A 17,500-nucleotide genomic window follows, 5' to 3' on the forward strand; every position below is an offset into this window, starting at 1 on the left:
TTCTTGCCCCCACCACTACCACCGCTACCTCAGCAACTACCACCATCCCCACTACTACAATCATCACCACCACCCCTCCTGAGCTCCACAGCAACCCATCACCTCTTCGTATACCATCGATTTCGACATTATTAACGCTCCCCCCCCCATTCCAACCCTCCCTGCCCTAAAAACAATGGAATAGGTACCTGTGTGTCAGCAGACTAATGTGGGTCACATCCAGGATAAAATGTGTTAGAAACTTAAAGTCTTGCTGGAATGTCATTTGTATAAGAAGAAAATTACAGCTGCTGCTGCCTGGAAGTATTCAAGTGTTGGGTAAAAAATATCCGCGTAACTAATGATGTTAGTTGAAAAGTCCTCTCCAACATCACCCCCCTACCCCCACCGTCCTCTCCAACATCACCCCCCCTACCCCCACCATCCTCTCCAACATCATAATCCTCACCCCACTATCCTCTCCAACATCAACACCCACCCCAACCATCCTCTCCAACATCAACACCCACCCCCAACATCCTCTCCAACATCAACTACCATTATCTCAATTTCTTCTCACAGTTATTTACCTGACCCTCTGACGACTCTGAGGCTCTCTCCCTCACACCCCCTCCTTTATCAGTAGTTTACACAGTCACCCTCCAAAACCTCCCCACCCGCACACCAGAGCGCGCTTACCTATATGTACTAGCCTGTGTGTGACTGCAGGAGTCAAGTCTTAGCTCGTGCATGTGTGTATTCACTTATTTGTGGTTGCATGGGTCGATTCACAGATCCTGGCCCCGCCTCTTCGCTGGTCGCTACTAGATCCATTCTCCCCCTGCTCCATGAACTTTGTCTTACCTCTTATTAAAGCTATGTATGGATCCTGCCTCCACTACACTTTCCTGACTGTTCCACTTCCTGACAACTAAGGCTGAAGATATACTTCCTAACATCCCTATAACTTATCTGAGTTGGTTTGTGTGTACTTTATAACCGTGACAAATCTGACACTTCACATGAGTTATGGTAAAATATAGGACTGGCTAAGTCAGACATTTGCTCCTTGAGGAAGAGCACTGCAAACATGAGAGCTGCATTTTTATTCGTATGACATATACAATCTTGTAAGATCTTAAGTACATTACAAGTCATTCACCAATCTTACGTGCAACTCACCCGAGGAGAATACTGTTTATCATATAAATTTATTTCATGTATATGAATGTCATTTATACAATCTGTACAAGCATTAAGTGGTAGGGGCGGGGGAGGGGGGAGGGGGAAGGAGCAGCATACGTGCAGAGGGGAGGGGGGTGGAGGAGTCCATCGCACTGAGGGGGCACAGAGGTGAGAAGTGGAGGGGGCAGCAGAGCCACATCCTGTAGTCACTACACTGTGTGAACCTCACACAACTTTACACTACCAACAACACTCAGTGTGGGAATCTGCGGCCAAGTGGGCGGTCAAGTTTTGCCTGGATCATCCCTCCCCTATCCCTTACCCGGCCCTCTAGTAAGAGGCGAGTGACAACGCGTGCCACTCATCCCCCTCCCCCCATGAATCACCAGCACTTCCCCAATCTTCGCTTTCTCTTCGCCCTAGTGACTCCAGTCTGAACAGATTAGGTTAGGTATGTCAGGAAACAGGACAAGTGTTTCCTGACGCGGATCTTAGATAATGACCCGCCGTTAGAGCTTTTGGTCATCTGACCGAGGCCTTCCGCTGGCTTACCGGTCCACCCCTTTAAAAATTATGGTCATAGTTATAACCATTTTTTTTTTCATTCCAACCACGATAGAAAGAAAGCGTTGAAGCTGTCTGGCTACTGAACGATATCATACTTCTGGCGATATCTTCATTGTCCTACTAAAGTCTTCTAGCTGGGGAAGGGCAAATTTCGTTACCTCATATATGCCGCTTATCATGTGCAGCGGAGTGACAGGTAAAAATAGCCAGCTTTTGTTTTCACAATGTAACAAAGAGTAATGAAGTCGCACGGGTGAATATTATTTTGATGAAAGAAATCTCCTCGCCCTCCTCCTCACCTTACTGTAAATTACTATCAATCCTATTTTTTCTTCGTCCAAGTTCCTAACTTCCTCCACTAATAACCCTCTCACTCACTCCCTTTCTGAAGCACATGGCACTACAACAGGCGGGGCCCCGTCCAACCAGCACATCTGTACACACGGTCTAGTCCTGTCGTAAAACCAATCAAAGCATTACCGAAGGTTACTCTGCTAACTCAAAACTAAATGAAGGTTTAAAACAGATGTAGTGGCCCATGCGAGGCAGGTCTTCCTCACATCCTACTTACCCACTTGCCATTATGGGAAATGATTCATGTTCATATTAACTGGAACGCCCCATATACATATTAATAGGTGGAAACAGGATATACGACAGCTTTCCAAATACCGGAAGGATATGACACTCACTGAAATTCGGACTGATTACATCACACCAGTAATAATAATAATAATAATAATAATAATAATAATAATAATAATAATAAATAACGGATACCCAATAACAAAGATTAATGAAATCCTGAAATAACACAATTTTACTTATTAATTCAATTAATGAATTGCATAATCTTATTACGGCAAACTCTTCAATTTTGGAAATTTAAATTATAATCTAATAATAATAATAGTGAATATTATTACTCTTAGTACAAGAGTGCAAAAAGTTCTCTACACCCGCCTCATTCGTACACTCGCATTTAAGCCAAGTAAGACTTTCAAGTTAGGGGTTTACCTGATCTAAAAATACCTTCGGCTGTGTCTGGGTGAGAATATACTTTCAGCTGAGACGTGGGAGAGCTGGTGGTGTTAAGTTCACCAAATTTAGTTAAAGGAAACCTTCAAGTTAAGAAGAGTTTGTCGTCAGTGTTACTGCCACAAGTATTTGTACGCGAGCAAGACTGACTTATTATTGTGTAGCAAGACTCACTTATGCTTTTCTTGCTAAACCTTGTTACCTTTTGTATTAATGATTGACATCTGGTAGTACTATGTTGGTTTGTCGTCTCACTTTAAGTTGCTCGCCCTCAGCCTAGTACTTTTCCTTAGCATCTCTACGTGATGAGCGTATCCTTCTTAGAAGCTAAGTCGTACTATATACAGTGTTAACTATATCTTACATCTTGTCCCGCTGCTTGCTTGGACGGGTTGTCCATAATAGAGTAGTTTTTAATGTGTCTGTAAAGCTATCCACACTACATTTTTATTGCAGTTTGCTTTATGCATTATTGTTTGCAGAGGGCTGTATAATAAGCTTCCGTAACTTCTATAAATTACAGGGCGCCCACATTGTAAACAATGTGGGCGCCCTGGCTCATGCACTCACAACAATGTATGTCAGTTGCGAAGGTTACAAGTTTACCTGGAGTCACTTCTGGAAGTCAACGCCCCCGCAGCCTCTTTGTAGTAAGTCAAACTAATACCTATGACTCTCAAACTATCCAGGTAGAATACACAACCCAACTTTAATTTCTTCTCAGCGATTTATTGGCATTCGACATAACTTGTGATGTTCCCAAACTTTGTTTTGAATTATACACGTTTACTGCTATATTTTCAAAGTTGTTTACCTGTGATCAAATTCAAGATTCCCTGATCATACAGGTTGTTGCTGCTTGGCTGTTGGTGGCCGTCCGGCCCACATATCCATTATAGTCTGGATGATCAGGCACACTAGTTTTTTTTCTTTTTACAGCTGCCAATCCATAGTATTGTATACACTAAAATCATACTAATAATCCCGTGGGCAACGATGACCGTTAAGTCTATGTAAAATTTATAAAATTATTGTTTGTAAAATTGTCATAAGTAATTTCAGAAGATTTTTTAAATTTCCTGTTTGAGCACTTGTATTATTTATGATTATGTCGCAGAGGACGTACGAATATATTCAAACAGTAAAACGCTACAATAATTTAATCTGGCAAAAAAAAAAAAAAGTGAGCAAATTGTTTTCCAAGCCTCATAGGACCTAAATCCTGTAAGAGAAAAGAGGTATATAGTACTTCATTTTTGTACTTCATTGTGAAGTGACGTCATGTAACGTGAACAGTACATTAGGAGTGACTAGAGCGCCTTCCTGTTGAATACGCAAGATCATGGCAGGCTTATAATACTGTCGCTGGCGCCGGACAGGAGCCTAGCTGGGAGCCGTCATATTATGACTCACTTCCCTTTGGCTAACGAAAAGCCAATCCCCGACCGTCGCCTTGTACACGACCACAGAAAGCAGATTTCTAGACACTGCTCATCCTGGCCATAAGTCATGCCGTGACTCAACGCTGCTCACTCCACAATAATGATACTTTGTGGCCAGCTCTTAAACACTGTTGAACAGCGGTGATGAGATAGTTGACCAGCGCAACAAGAAGTTCTGAGAAGCAAGCGACCTTGTGATACTTAAGCACGTCTGTTCCTGCCTGGTCAGTGTTCAACATGGCGGCTTGTCTTGCCCGCTCCCACAGGGATTCCCCCTTCCCCCAACCCTCAACTTTGCCGCCGTCTTGTTTGTTAGTTTATTCGTCAGGGGAAAATCACCAGACACGGGTCTGTCACATGACCTGATCAGTGGAGCCGTTGCCGTCATATGACTGGGGCGTGTAAGAAGCAACTACTAGCGTGCCAGATAGTGTCTACTAACAAAAGTGTAAATATGGTTGCTGGTGGTTAAATAAATCGCAGCTCAATGCCTCAGCAACCCTGACCCCAAAATACAATATTCTCTGAAACTTTCACAGATGATGTTTAGTGTCCCAGCTCTGAGGCAGGACCGAGAGGGAAGGGAGGAATTGAGAAAGTGTAGCTTGACACCACGATGGATTATCCCAACACAGGACCCGGCTTGACCTGACCCATGACTCACACAAGGTCAAGAACACGCTCGTTATGGGTTGTCAGAGTATTCTGGGACGGAAAGAACTCTTGTGTATGACAATTTTTCTTTTATTTAACAAAATTAGATACAATGTGCTAAATGTTATTTATGGGACAGCAGTAACAGCCTAGTTGATCAGGCCCTGATCCATCGGGAGGCCTGGTCATGGACCGGGCCGCGGGGGCGTTGATCCCCGGAATAACCTCCAGGTAACCTCCAGGTAGGATAGTGAAAGTTGAGAGGCGAGAGGGGGGGGGAGGTTATGAGAAGTTCTGAGGAAAGACGTGGGGAATGAAAGGAAGAAATGTGGGAGAGGGAAACGAACTTGCAAAAAGAAAAGGAAATCCAGGTATAACATGGAATGAGAGTGAGGAAGAGAAGTAAACTGGTACTGTGTGATAGGTACTGGAGTTTCTTACACATAAGACCGGATTTTCTTTACAGTATCAAGGGTGTATCAAGGTATCGCTTCCAGGGGTGTTTCAAGGTATCCTGGGCAGGTCGAGACATATGGGCGAGTCTCCTTACACCCACCGCTCCTGTTTACCTTCAGTAAAAGGGTACCTGGGCGTTAGTCGACTGTTGTGGGTCGCATCCCTTAACAGTCGAGTCTTCCCTCAGTGTACTCAAAGCTTCCCTGCTTGTCATAGGAGGTATCCTGCACTGTCTGTCAAGCCTTGCGTTCATTAATATAATTTTGGCGTGCAGGTTTGGGACCAATGTCTCCAGTATCTTCCAGGTATAAATTATAATACATATTTCTCACCTACGCTCTAAGGATTGCAGTTCTAGGTACGAGTTTATGAGCTGTGAAGGTTCTCTGTACATTTTCCACTCCGCAATTTCCTCTGCGTTAGCACGCAACAATATTCCAACAGAGAAAACGAGTGACCTGATGAGTATCATTGACTTGCAATCTCTTGTTTGAAGGTTCTAGTTATCCAACTTATCATTTTCACCGCAGCTGTGATGATGCCGTTCAACGTGAGATATAACATTTGACTAATGTTTAATGAGTGGTTTGTGTTTGTGTTGCATTCCTAGCTTATTTTTATTTTCTTCATTCTTCCGTGATGTAGTAACGGAAATCTGTTCTCGTTGAACATCATGTTGTCAGTGGCCTACTGGATGACTTGGTTTATATCAGCTTGAAGAAGTCTCGGTGTGTCTTTTATGGATTCAGTTGAAGTAAGTATCCACGGAACGTGCGGGAGTCGAACCTATAGAAAGTCAATAATGAAACTAGCAAGCCTGTGCTCTAACCACTGTACCATGATGATCTAAAAAGATTCATCTAGGGTGCGAAGGACGGGTCCTGTTCCAGTTCTAAACACAAGGCATGTTAGACTGTGTTGGAGTACGCGCGCCAGCATAAAATCCGAACCTCACCGAAGCATGCAATGAAACTAGAAAAGATCCAAAGGTTCACGACTAGAATGGTACCGGAACTTCGGACAATAAACTATACAGGAGAAGGATTAAGGAACTCCCCAACAACGCAAGAAGAGAGAAACATAACGTACACAGCCCTCAGATATTGACCAGCTTATGGTACCTGGAGATACATGGCAGAGGAAGAGGCAGATGAACCCCAGGGAAGTCTTCCAATACTGTGACAGTTTCCCAGTAGTTAGTGGAGACAAAGGAGAGTTTCACGAACATATAATCGGGACAGGAGACAGTAACGCCAGTCAATAGTATCATTAGATGAATGGTATACAACATTGACAATTTGCACATGCTTCTCATTCATTGGTCGATGGTAACAGAAACGGGGTCAAGAGCTAGACTCCTGCAAATTGAATAAAAAAATCACATGTACAAAGTCAACAGCTGTATGACCTATATGAGATTTGCGCTTCTTTAATAAATAATAATAATAATAATAATAATAATAATAATAATAATAATAATAATGTCAATAATTCAAGTGACTAGGCTCAAAGTGGTACTAAGCAACATTCAAAATAAGCTTCAATAAAATACCGTCTTCTGTATATTCATGAATTCCATTCAATTTCAGAGCGTTACTCGTCAAATCCCACTGTACAGCGATATATACAAAATATTGCAAGGATTCCTTTTATATTTGGAATAACCTCCAGGTAACCTCCAGGTAATAACGCAGAAAACACTACATTTATCAGGTATCGCGTAGCTCGACTGCTAGCGCACTCAGCTCACACGTCCTAATGTTCCCACCCTAGTACGGGTGGGAACACCCGTACTGGCTAACACCCTGTCGGGTGTTAGCCGACTGGTAAGAGTCGCATCCTGGGGACAAAACTGACCTAATTTGCCCGAAATGCTCTGCATAACAAGAGTTTTCTATTTAGCAGTATGTCATTTTTATCAGCTAGGCCCATATATATTGTATATGTACTTGTAGAAATAATTATCATCATCATCAAGGTCTGCTGGTAGGCACGTGAATATGGACCGGCAATCACGGGGTAATACGTGCCTGTATGCACGCTAATGAACACACTAGTGCGTGTGTATTTGGGGGTAACTCTCATCTGGAAAATTTTGAAAGGAAACAAGAGTTGCCAGTGATGCTGATGACGATGTTAGTGAGAGTGGCTGAAGGAGACACAGATAACCGAGATAACAGCACTTCCGGAGCTACTGGCTGGTACACAAACACTTGCCATCTCCGCCCCCTTGCTCTCCTCGCTAGCCAGAGGCCCTCCCCACTCGCCAGAGGCTCTCCCCACTAGCCAGAGGTCCTCCCCACTAGCCAGAGGACCTCCCCACTAGCAAGAGGCCCTCCCCACTAGCAAGCGCACCCTCCCTATTAGCACGAGGACCTCTCCACTAGCAAGAGCCCCTCCCCACTAGCAAGAGCCCCTGGGGCTCTTCGTAGCCTCTGAACTCACAGTAAAATATTATACGATATCTTCATGCTTCAGGGTGACAGATTTCATTACTTAACGCATGCAACACGTTCTGTTTGATGGAATATGACAGGGAAAACAAGGCTATGTTTTGCTTCCAGAATTTAACTCGTACAGAACGTGATAGCCGCACATTGAGTATACTTAAATCAACTCTTCTGTTTGTTTCGCTACTCTTTTGTCTGTGTTCTATATTTCTTCCGTTCTTCTTCCTCTTCCCCCCCCCCCCCGCCTCTCTCTCTCTCCACACACGCGCGCACACTATCGACAAGTGCCTTGGACAAGCAGTAGGTAACAAGTAATGATTAATGACATAATCACAAAGGAATTTATTTAATATTTAAGTTTACTGTTATTAATAACCACTGTTCAATAAGCTTCCCTTATATACTGAACATAGCCATTAAAATTTTAAAATTAAAAAAAATATAAGAAAAGTATCGGTAACCTCCAGGTAACCAGGTAATCGGCCAATACTTTGGCATCTTCCCATCCCTATTAAAAATTCCTTAAAACGTATACAGCTAAAAGCACACTTAAAAACACAGGGATATAGAAAATACTATGACGAGTCAGATGACATGTCACCTACCAGATAGTGAACGACAACGTCATTGCTTCCTCTATTGTTGAAAACATAAAAGCGAGGACCGTGTTCAAACTAAATCCTTGACAGACATATGTATGGGTTAACCTGTGAAGAATTTTACTGGAAACTGACCTGTCTGCTGAGATGTAAACCTGTTCAAGGACACAACTGATTCGTTGAATGTTGTGTGAATATGTTCAATAACAGTCAAGATGTCAGTATAACTACTGAATTTCCCCTATATATGCCTGTGTAGTATATTGTAGATATCACCCATATATATACATTTAGGCTCCCTGCTCAGCTAGGCCTCTCTCAGTTCCCGGATAGACCTACAGGCAAGAAGAAAAGGACACAAGTGCAATTAATGTGACATTTATTGTGGCAACGTTTCGCTCTCCAGGAGCTTTATCAAGCCATTACAAACAGGTAAGACACATATGCAACAGTTAGACAACTTTATTCCGAAACGTTTCGCCTACACAGTAGGCTTCTTCAGTCGAATACAGAAAATAGGCAGGAACAGTAGAGATGTGAAGACGATGTAATCAGTCCATCACATCTCTACTGTTCCTGCCTATTTTCTGTATTCGACTGAAGAAGCCTACTGTGTAGGCGAAACGTTTCGGAATAAAGTTGTCTAACTGTTGCATATGTGTCTTACCTAACAACCGGTCGGTATTGTATACCATTTTGATGTTCATTACAAACAATACATGGACACAGAGGGTATATAAAGGCTCACCATCTCCGAAGTCTTAGCAAGAATCCTCCTGAAAACAGTAAACCCTGCCATCACATAGTCTCTCCTGTTATACTACACACAGCACAGAGAGTGAACACTGAAACAAGCTGCCTCATTCCAGTCTATATTTGTCCAACCTATTTTTATGTTACCCAAGTAATAGCTTTTATATCCTTTTACTCTACCATATTGTATTACTTTTGTCACTACCACTACTACTACCACTAGTGAACATCGAAATGGTACCTCACTAGTATTACACCTCACTCTGAGCCTTTATATACCCTCTGTGTCCATGTATTGTTTGTAATGGTTTGATAAAGCTCCTGGAGAGCGAAACGTTGCCACAATAAATGTCACATTAGTTGCACTTGTGTCCTTTTACTTTACATATTGTCGGTAATTCTACCAACTTTATTACAGGCAAGAAGAAGGCTAGGCTGGGATTCCCCTCACGTCTCTGCAAATATAAGTGTTACCAGCCATAACCAAGTGTATTACTACACCACCTTTATCTCCTAGAAACCCCACGTTACAAAGACCAAAACTGACCTGTCATGAGATCTGAACCTGTTCAAAACCAATATACTATGATCAAGATCAAAATTGATCTGTTTAACGAAATGTGAACATGTTTAAGACATGCACAGATATAAGAACATAGGAAAGAAGGAACACTGCAACAGGCCTACTGACCCATGCGAAGCAGGTCCATGTTACTCCCCGGCTTAGCCCAATGACCCACTTCCACTTAAGGAAGGAGCACGGCATCAGACCTAGTAGCACAAGCTAGTCAGGTCCAACTCACACCCACCCGCACCCACTTATGTATTTATCTAACCTATTTTTAAAACTACACAACGTTTTAGCCTCTGTAACTGTACTCGGGAGTTCCACTCATCCACAACTCTATTACCAAACCAGTGCTTTCCTATATCCTTCCTGAATCTGAATTTTTCCAAACTGAAACTATTGCTGCGAGTCCTGTCTTGGCTGGAAATTTTCAGCACGCTACTTACATCCCCTTTATTTATTCCTGTTTTCCATTTATACACCTCAATCATATCCCCCCTAATTCTACGCCTTTCTAGAGAGTGCAGATTCAGGGCCCTCAGTTTATCCTCACAGGGAAGATTTCTGATACATGGGATCAACTTTGTCATCCTCCTCTGTACGTTTCCCAGTGCATTTATATCCATTCCGTAATACGGTGACCAGAAATGTGCAGCATAATCTAAATGAGGCCTAACCAAGGATATATAGAGTTGAAGAACAACCTGAGGCCTTTATTATTTATACAATCAAGACAAGTGGTTGAAGGAGGTTATGACATCAGGAGGTGAACACTGTCACTGCTGCAGGTACTCACCAAATAGGTGTATGGGTTGAGGTAATTCTGTTGGACTCCTTCAGGCTCCGTCCTGCCTGAGCTTGTGGGTGAGATGGAAAGGTTGGCCAAGCTCCTTCTGAGGTGTTGGTCACACTCGTGACAGTTCCTTGGGGACGGAGACCTGGGTGGTGACGGCGATGCTCTGGACGGAGAAAGGGAGCTCCTCCTCGACGGAGAGAACATCCGTGGGGAGAGGGAGACGCTGCGGGGGACCGCAGAGCTTGAGTGGGACCATCTCCTGGAGCGGCACATCGCTGGGTAGTAATAGTATGAATGGTCATTAAGACTACCTTGCGAACCCCACTCTTCCTCCTGTTGCTCCTCTTCCACCACCACTTCCAGTGACGGCGCCTCCCTCAAGAAGGACATCATCATCGGAGTTCTCCAACAGTATTCGAACACTTCCTCCTGACTTCCAAAGGGTCTTCTCCACTCTCCAATACTCGTGTGTTATAAAACTCTGCGGTCACTGACGATGACTAACAGTATGACTGAGAAGAGTGCGAAGCGTCAGCGTGAGAGACAACTCCTCCTAATGACAGCTGGGCACAGTATGAGACGAATCAGATAGCATATCCGTTTAAGTAAGCTCAACTGTCAAACCTGACGCAATGCCATCTTCGTCACCAAGAAGCTCAACGTTTTCCTGCCTCGGAACACCCGTGAAGGGAAGGAGGTGGGCCACAGAAACACCATGAAATACATTGGAAAAACAGACCTTATGGTCTATATCAAGACAATCTGCTTAGAACTATTTCTCTTTTTATAAATAACAAAAAGGCACAATACCGTGACTGGAACGATACACAAATAACCCGCACATAAAAGACAGAAGCTTACGACGACTTGTGACTTTGTCAATGGTCCAAGTCGGACCGAAACGTCGTCGTAAGCTTCTGTCTTTTATGTGCGGGTTATTTGTGTATTGTGTCTCTTTTTATCATTACTTAAAGAATGGCCTCGATGGTTCATGATCAACTGATGGCCCTGGCTGGTCATGAACTAACAGCCAGTTCATTAAATAAATCAAGCATTATAGGCGAAGAACTTCTGTATGCTCCGTGATTAATAGAGATTAAACAATATAAATCTATATGTCTATAATAAACTATTTCTATGACTAGGCTTTTTTTTATTTGTGTAGGCAGGATAATCTTCTAAAACATTTATGAAAGGTCATCCGTAATGATGGAGATCCTCGTTAAAAGAAAAAAGTTCGTTATGGACAGCTAAGAAAGCTTGTGGTGTGGGGTCCAGCAGCTGCCAGGTGCTGACACCATCACTATGCAGCAGGTATCAGCTGAGTACCAAACACCGTCCACAAGACCACACTCGCCACCCACGATAACAACACCCTTGAGGAACCGATCCAGGATAATCCATGACCTCAAACCAGCCGCCACCAAAACAGTATAATAAAAAAAATCAAGGATAACATCAAAAACAGGTTGGAGGCATCGAGAGGGAGATACGGGAAGCCCTTCCATCCCTCTCCCCAGGAATATGCTGATCTCTGACACCACGTGACGCTTCAGGAAGATATTTCTTAAATTGGACGAAGTAGAGATTAAGTGGCAAGCCACAACAAAGTTAACAGTCTCATTACTTATTTCAGCGAGTATCCTATTCCTAAAACATCCATTTTTTTTTAGGTTTCTCTGGGGAAAATCCTCTAACTAAAATATTCCCCGCTGGAGACATGAGTACATTTCCCTTGTAGGGTCCGGACCATCACTGGCCAGTTGTGGCTGACAAACTGGTCTTCTGCCCAGAGAGATTACGCGTCGAGTGTGGTTTTTGACTAGATTTTGGTTAGTTCTGCCACATCATGTCTAAAGTGCCAGGCAGACTTCCCCTGCCTCCCACTCCTTATTTCTCTACTATTTTTATTACTAGTGTTTGTTTTGGCACAATTATTTCGACTGCTTCTAATATTACATCAAGTAAATTAAACAATGGCTGGAATAGTAAGACTTCCAGTCACGGATATCTCACGCACATTTCATTCCTAAAATAACTTTCAAAGAAATGGAAGAAGGATTTCCTGCTCCTCTATGTTTTGTGCGCATCCCCTTCCCGTCTCGTCTTTCCCATCCTCCATCTGTAGTCCCTCTCCCTCTCTTTTCCTCTCTCCCCTTCCCGTCTCGTCTCTCCCATCCTCCATCTGATGTCCCTCTCCCTCTCTTTTCCTCTCTCCATCTGATAACCATTTTCCCGGGCGGAGAAGGAAGTCTCTGGATGACTGAAATAAACAGCAGCCAACAAACATACATCCTCACACGCCAGCACACACGTAACAACTGACGGAGGGAGATGGGTAGCAATGACGACACTACGTCAAGATCTACCCAGACCGGGCCGTGGGGGCATTGACCCCCGAAACCTTCTGCAGGCATACCGTCTACAAGGACAGACGGAACAAAACAAGAGACCCGCTGAACGATAGCGACCCCGCTAAGACAGAAAAAGCCTGTGACTGATTTTTACAAAAACGTCTGAAACACGCGTGAAACGGGAGGAAAGCTAAGGAAGGAAAAGGATGGGCAAACGAGGCCGTCTGGGCAGGGAACCTCTCCCTTTCCCCTCCCAATGTTCAACTGATGGAAATTACATAACATCCAGACTAGATTATAAAACCAGACGGACATCCTGAGTTTAAACACCTTGAATAAGACATGGGAAAATATATTGCATAATATCAACACACGAACTCACTGAAAACACATGTTACGTCAGGCTTCTTACATAAAAAAAAGTAATTAATGAGTTTAAGTTCCGATATTAATTTAGCATGTTGACCTTTTGGCTAAAATTAATTACGGGCTTCAATGACCTGTGATTTATCTGTGACCGATTTCAAGGGTTCTTCTAGCCTCGCAGCCCGGCATTGAGCCAGGCTTACTCGATTGTCTATTCAGTCATCACAGCCTGGTTGATCTGGCACTTGGGGGAGGTAATAATCTAGTTTCCGCTTTAAGAATATTGACAGCCGTATTTCTAGTATCTGCTGAACCACGGTTGACAGTGTTTGTGTGTCCATGGCAGCCTTGCTTTTCACGTTTGTTTTACACTACTTCCAATCCGTCATTCGTATAGTAGGTTGTTATGGTCGTGTGTGGATCTGGGACCTGAATCACGAAATCGTAATGACACGATTGCAAACAAACCATACCACGGGCGGGATTAGAACCCGCAGTCAGTCTCAAAACTCCAGACCGTCGCGTCGCTTTGAGGTGACTTGAGCTAGAGTTCGTCACGGCCACGCTAGCTGGAGATTCGTCTGTAAAAACTTGCATTTGTGGTCACAGTGGTGCCTATGCTAACCTTCCTATGGTGTAGAAATATACCTAGTTGGACGAATCTTATTGTGGCTAGCTGGTCCAGTGGCTAACGCGACAGTCTGGAGTTTTGAGACTCTGACCGCGGGTTCAAATCCCGCCCGTGGTATGACCTGGGACCTCATAATATCTTTCAGGCATATAGATTCTCTCTCTTTTCCTCTCTCCAGGTATCACCGTCTTGGTGTTTCAACATGACTATTACATCCACAGTATTAGACGTTTTTCACTACTGAAACAGGAGATGAAGTTTAAACCGTATGCATAATTCGTTACGAGTCATAACCCACAGAAAAATGTGAAGGGAAAACCTCCCTGCTATTTAGGCTAAAAAAAAAAAAAAAAAGATTGTCAGGCTTTTAGAGAGGTACTGTTAAACTGATGATAACTGGTAAAAGAAGCATTGCAGTAGATCTATTTTGCTCGTATTACACAAATAACCCGGACACTGAGGAAGAGCAGCTTACGACGACGTTACGGTCCGACTTGAACCATTTACAAAGTCACACTAACAGAAAAGTAAGGAAGCCAATTTATATAGGCGAGTGGGAAGAGGGGACAAGAACAAGAGAGGGATATGAGGAGGTAGTGATAGATAGGTAGTGGAGGTAGCAGTAGAAGAAAGTGGCGATGGAAAGTAGGGAGAGTAGTTTAGTGACAAAAGAGAAAAAAAGGGGGAGTAAAGGGTGAAGGAAGCAAAATTAAAGGGAGTAGCAACAGTAGAAGAATGGGGGTAAGGGGGGAAGAGGACTAGGTTGAAGTAGAAATGGAGCTAGTTTAAGGACAAGAAAAGGAGCACTGCTGGGGAGCCAAGGGCCCGCAGGGGGTAGGACCAAATGCAAGGGGGGGGGGGGTGGAAATATAAACACAAATGCAGTATAATGTGATCCTTTATTGACAACGTTTCACCCACACAGTGGGCTTTTTCAAGTCACACACGGATCTCCGCATCCGCGGAACATCCGCACAATTTCTTACATCCACATTTTATGGTAAACAGATATCCACATATGCATCTGCATCCGAATCCGCACAATTTCTTACATCCACATTTTATGGTAAACAGATATCCACATATGCATCTGCATCCGAATCCGCACAATTTCTTACATCCACATTTTATGGTAAACAGATATCCACATATGCATCCGCATCCCAATTCCGCGGAATATCCGCAGAATTTCTCACATCCACATCTGCACAATTTCTCATGTCCGCATCAGCATCCGTACAATTTCTTACATCTGCATCCGAATCCGCAGAACATCCGCACAATTTCTTACATCCGCATCCGCGAAATAAGTAAGATATCCTCATACACATCCGCATCCGAGGATATCTAAATTTTCACATCCGATACATCTCTAGTAAGGAATGATTCAACAAGTCTGCGACTGTGAACGCTAGAAGTAGGGTAGACAGTCCTAGCAAAGGACCAGTCAATAGGACGACTGCGATCTCTAACATGACAGAAAAAAAAAATTATATTGGTGTTGGCATTCGTACCACTTCTTTTGTGTGTTCTTCGAGTTTGCCAGAAAGAGAACAACCATCCTCTCCAAAGTATGGGAGATGACAAGAGGAGCATGAAATAGAGTAGACACCAGGGGTGTCTATAGCGGGAGGAAACGTATGAACTACATTACCGTGAAGGGTGTTAGTTTGACGAAAAGTAAGTTTAATGTATAAGGAGCGAAGAGAGTTCTTGAGATTCAGCTCAGAAAAGCCAAAAAAAAAAAAAAAGGCACACTAAAGTAGGTCTGCTGGCCCTTTAAAAGTGTAGTGGTTACTATATCCAGTGGATATGAAAGTGGGGAGGAGGAAGTGTCTCTTGTACGAAGCAACATTGTATCACAACATTGTTTACATGACAGGGATAAAGAAGTACGTCTTACCTTCTCTGTGTCGTCGTCGTCGTGACTAGACGTGGATTTGTTGTGGTCGGTGGTGGGCGTGAGGGGTGGCTTGGGCGGCGTCTGAGGGCCGTCATGGGCGGCGGTCTTCTCCGGAGAGGACCTGAGGCCTTGCAGCCTCCGCCGTTCCTCCGTCGTGGCTGCCGTCAGTGCCCTCAGTCCGCCCCTTCCCAGAGTCATCGTGATGGGTGTGGGCGGCGACGTGCGTTCTGGCTGCTGTTTGGGGCGGTCCAGAGTGCTTATACGGTGAGCGGGTGTGTGGACGGTGGTGTGAGCGGGTGTGTGCACAGTGGTTTGGGCGGGTGTAGGGGCGGTGGTATGAGTGGGTGTATGGGCGGCGGTGTGGGCGGGACTCTGAGATGAGACTCTGGGATCCAGTGGCAGCGGCTCCTCCCAGATGCAAGAATCAACGCAAGAAGAGATTCTTGAGCGGCCGCCACCTGGTCTGGGAGGGACAACTGGGCGTTGTTGTTGTTGTGACGGAGACAGTGGCTGCTGTGCTGCCTTCTGGTAGCGGCGACCCAGCACTCCTGACGGGGTGGATGAAGGGGACGGGTGGTCACGCGTATTCATCTTGATAACATGATCAGCGACGATACGAGGTTGTTGCAGTCCCTGTTGCTGTTGTTGTTGCAGCCCCTGTTGCTGTTGTTGCAACCCCTGTTGCTGTTGTTGCAACCCCTGTTTCTGTTGCTGCTGCTGTTTATGTCTGTTCTGTGAGGAGTTGGAGTCGTGTCGCTTGAGGGTGTGTGTGGTGGGGCAGGTGTTGGAGTAGTTCTCAGGGGTAGGGGGCGGGGTAGCATCACCCTGACGGTCACTGCCAGGATAAGTGTCGCTACAAGTCTCGCTGAAGGCCTCGTCTTGACAAGACGACCCCCCGCTGGACGACGATGACGACGACGATTTAGTAGACGGGAAGACTTCGTCGTTGTCACTGCCTGTAACACCGGAGTCCTGCTCGTCGTCCCTCTCACCACAGCGTCGCGCCCACTCCAGCACCGCTCGCGAGTCCACCCACTTGGGCGGCCCCCACTCATCCTCGGGCTCGCATAGCGACATAGCGCGAGTCTGACGAGACCTGCCACGCCCCAGCTTGTTCCTGAGGGCGTGCAGGGGTCCCCCTCCACCACCACTGCTGCTGCTGGTGGTGCTGGTAGTGTTGTTGCTGGCTGATGTGTGGGCGTGGTGGTGGTCCCGGGGCCGCATCATGTGCACTCGGTCACCACCGCCCACCAGACCCTCGTGGTCTGGCGTGGGCGTTACGACATGACGGGAGGGCGAGCCGATGTTTCTCCAGCGCGACACAAGTGACGACCACTGACTTTCCACGCGGCGACGAAACCTCGGAGACCCTGTAACACCAAGATTATTATTATAATAATTACATCACTGTTGTCATATCTTCATTTTTCATCAGGAGATAAATTCATATAGGTCACAGTGTGCTAGTGAGGGAGGAGTAGGATAGTCAGGATCTTCAGGAAGGGGAGCTGGGTATTCGAGGAGGGGGGAACACACTCGAAGGGATCTTGATCCAAGGAATTTAATCTAACCTTCCCTATTCCCTGTGATGTATAAAATACCAAAAGAGGAATGGACAGGGGGCAGGCTCTGTTGAATGCAAACAACAGAGACAAGGTACCAGAGACAAGATACCAGGAACTAGGGGCAAAGCACTGAAGACAAGGCACCAAGAAATAGGGACAAGGCACAAGGTATAGACAGGGTACCAGAGACAGCT

At 44.8% G+C, this 17,500-nt stretch overlaps 1 protein-coding gene across 9 annotated transcripts in view; it reads right to left on the reverse strand.

The window, feature by feature from the left end:
- Positions 1-17,500, reverse strand: part of LOC128686001 (uncharacterized) — a 363,682-nt gene that overhangs the window by 25,458 nt on the left and 320,724 nt on the right. For all 9 annotated transcript variants that reach the window (XM_070084588.1, XM_070084571.1, XM_070084597.1 and 6 more), the window contains one exon: positions 15,742-17,111. In XM_070084588.1, coding sequence (XP_069940689.1) covers positions 15,742-17,111 — 1,370 coding nt within the window. The remainder of the gene's footprint in view (positions 1-15,741; positions 17,112-17,500) is intronic.

This window comes from Cherax quadricarinatus, chromosome 1 (assembly GCF_038502225.1).
Source record: "Cherax quadricarinatus isolate ZL_2023a chromosome 1, ASM3850222v1, whole genome shotgun sequence".
NCBI lineage: Eukaryota > Metazoa > Arthropoda > Malacostraca > Decapoda > Parastacidae > Cherax > Cherax quadricarinatus.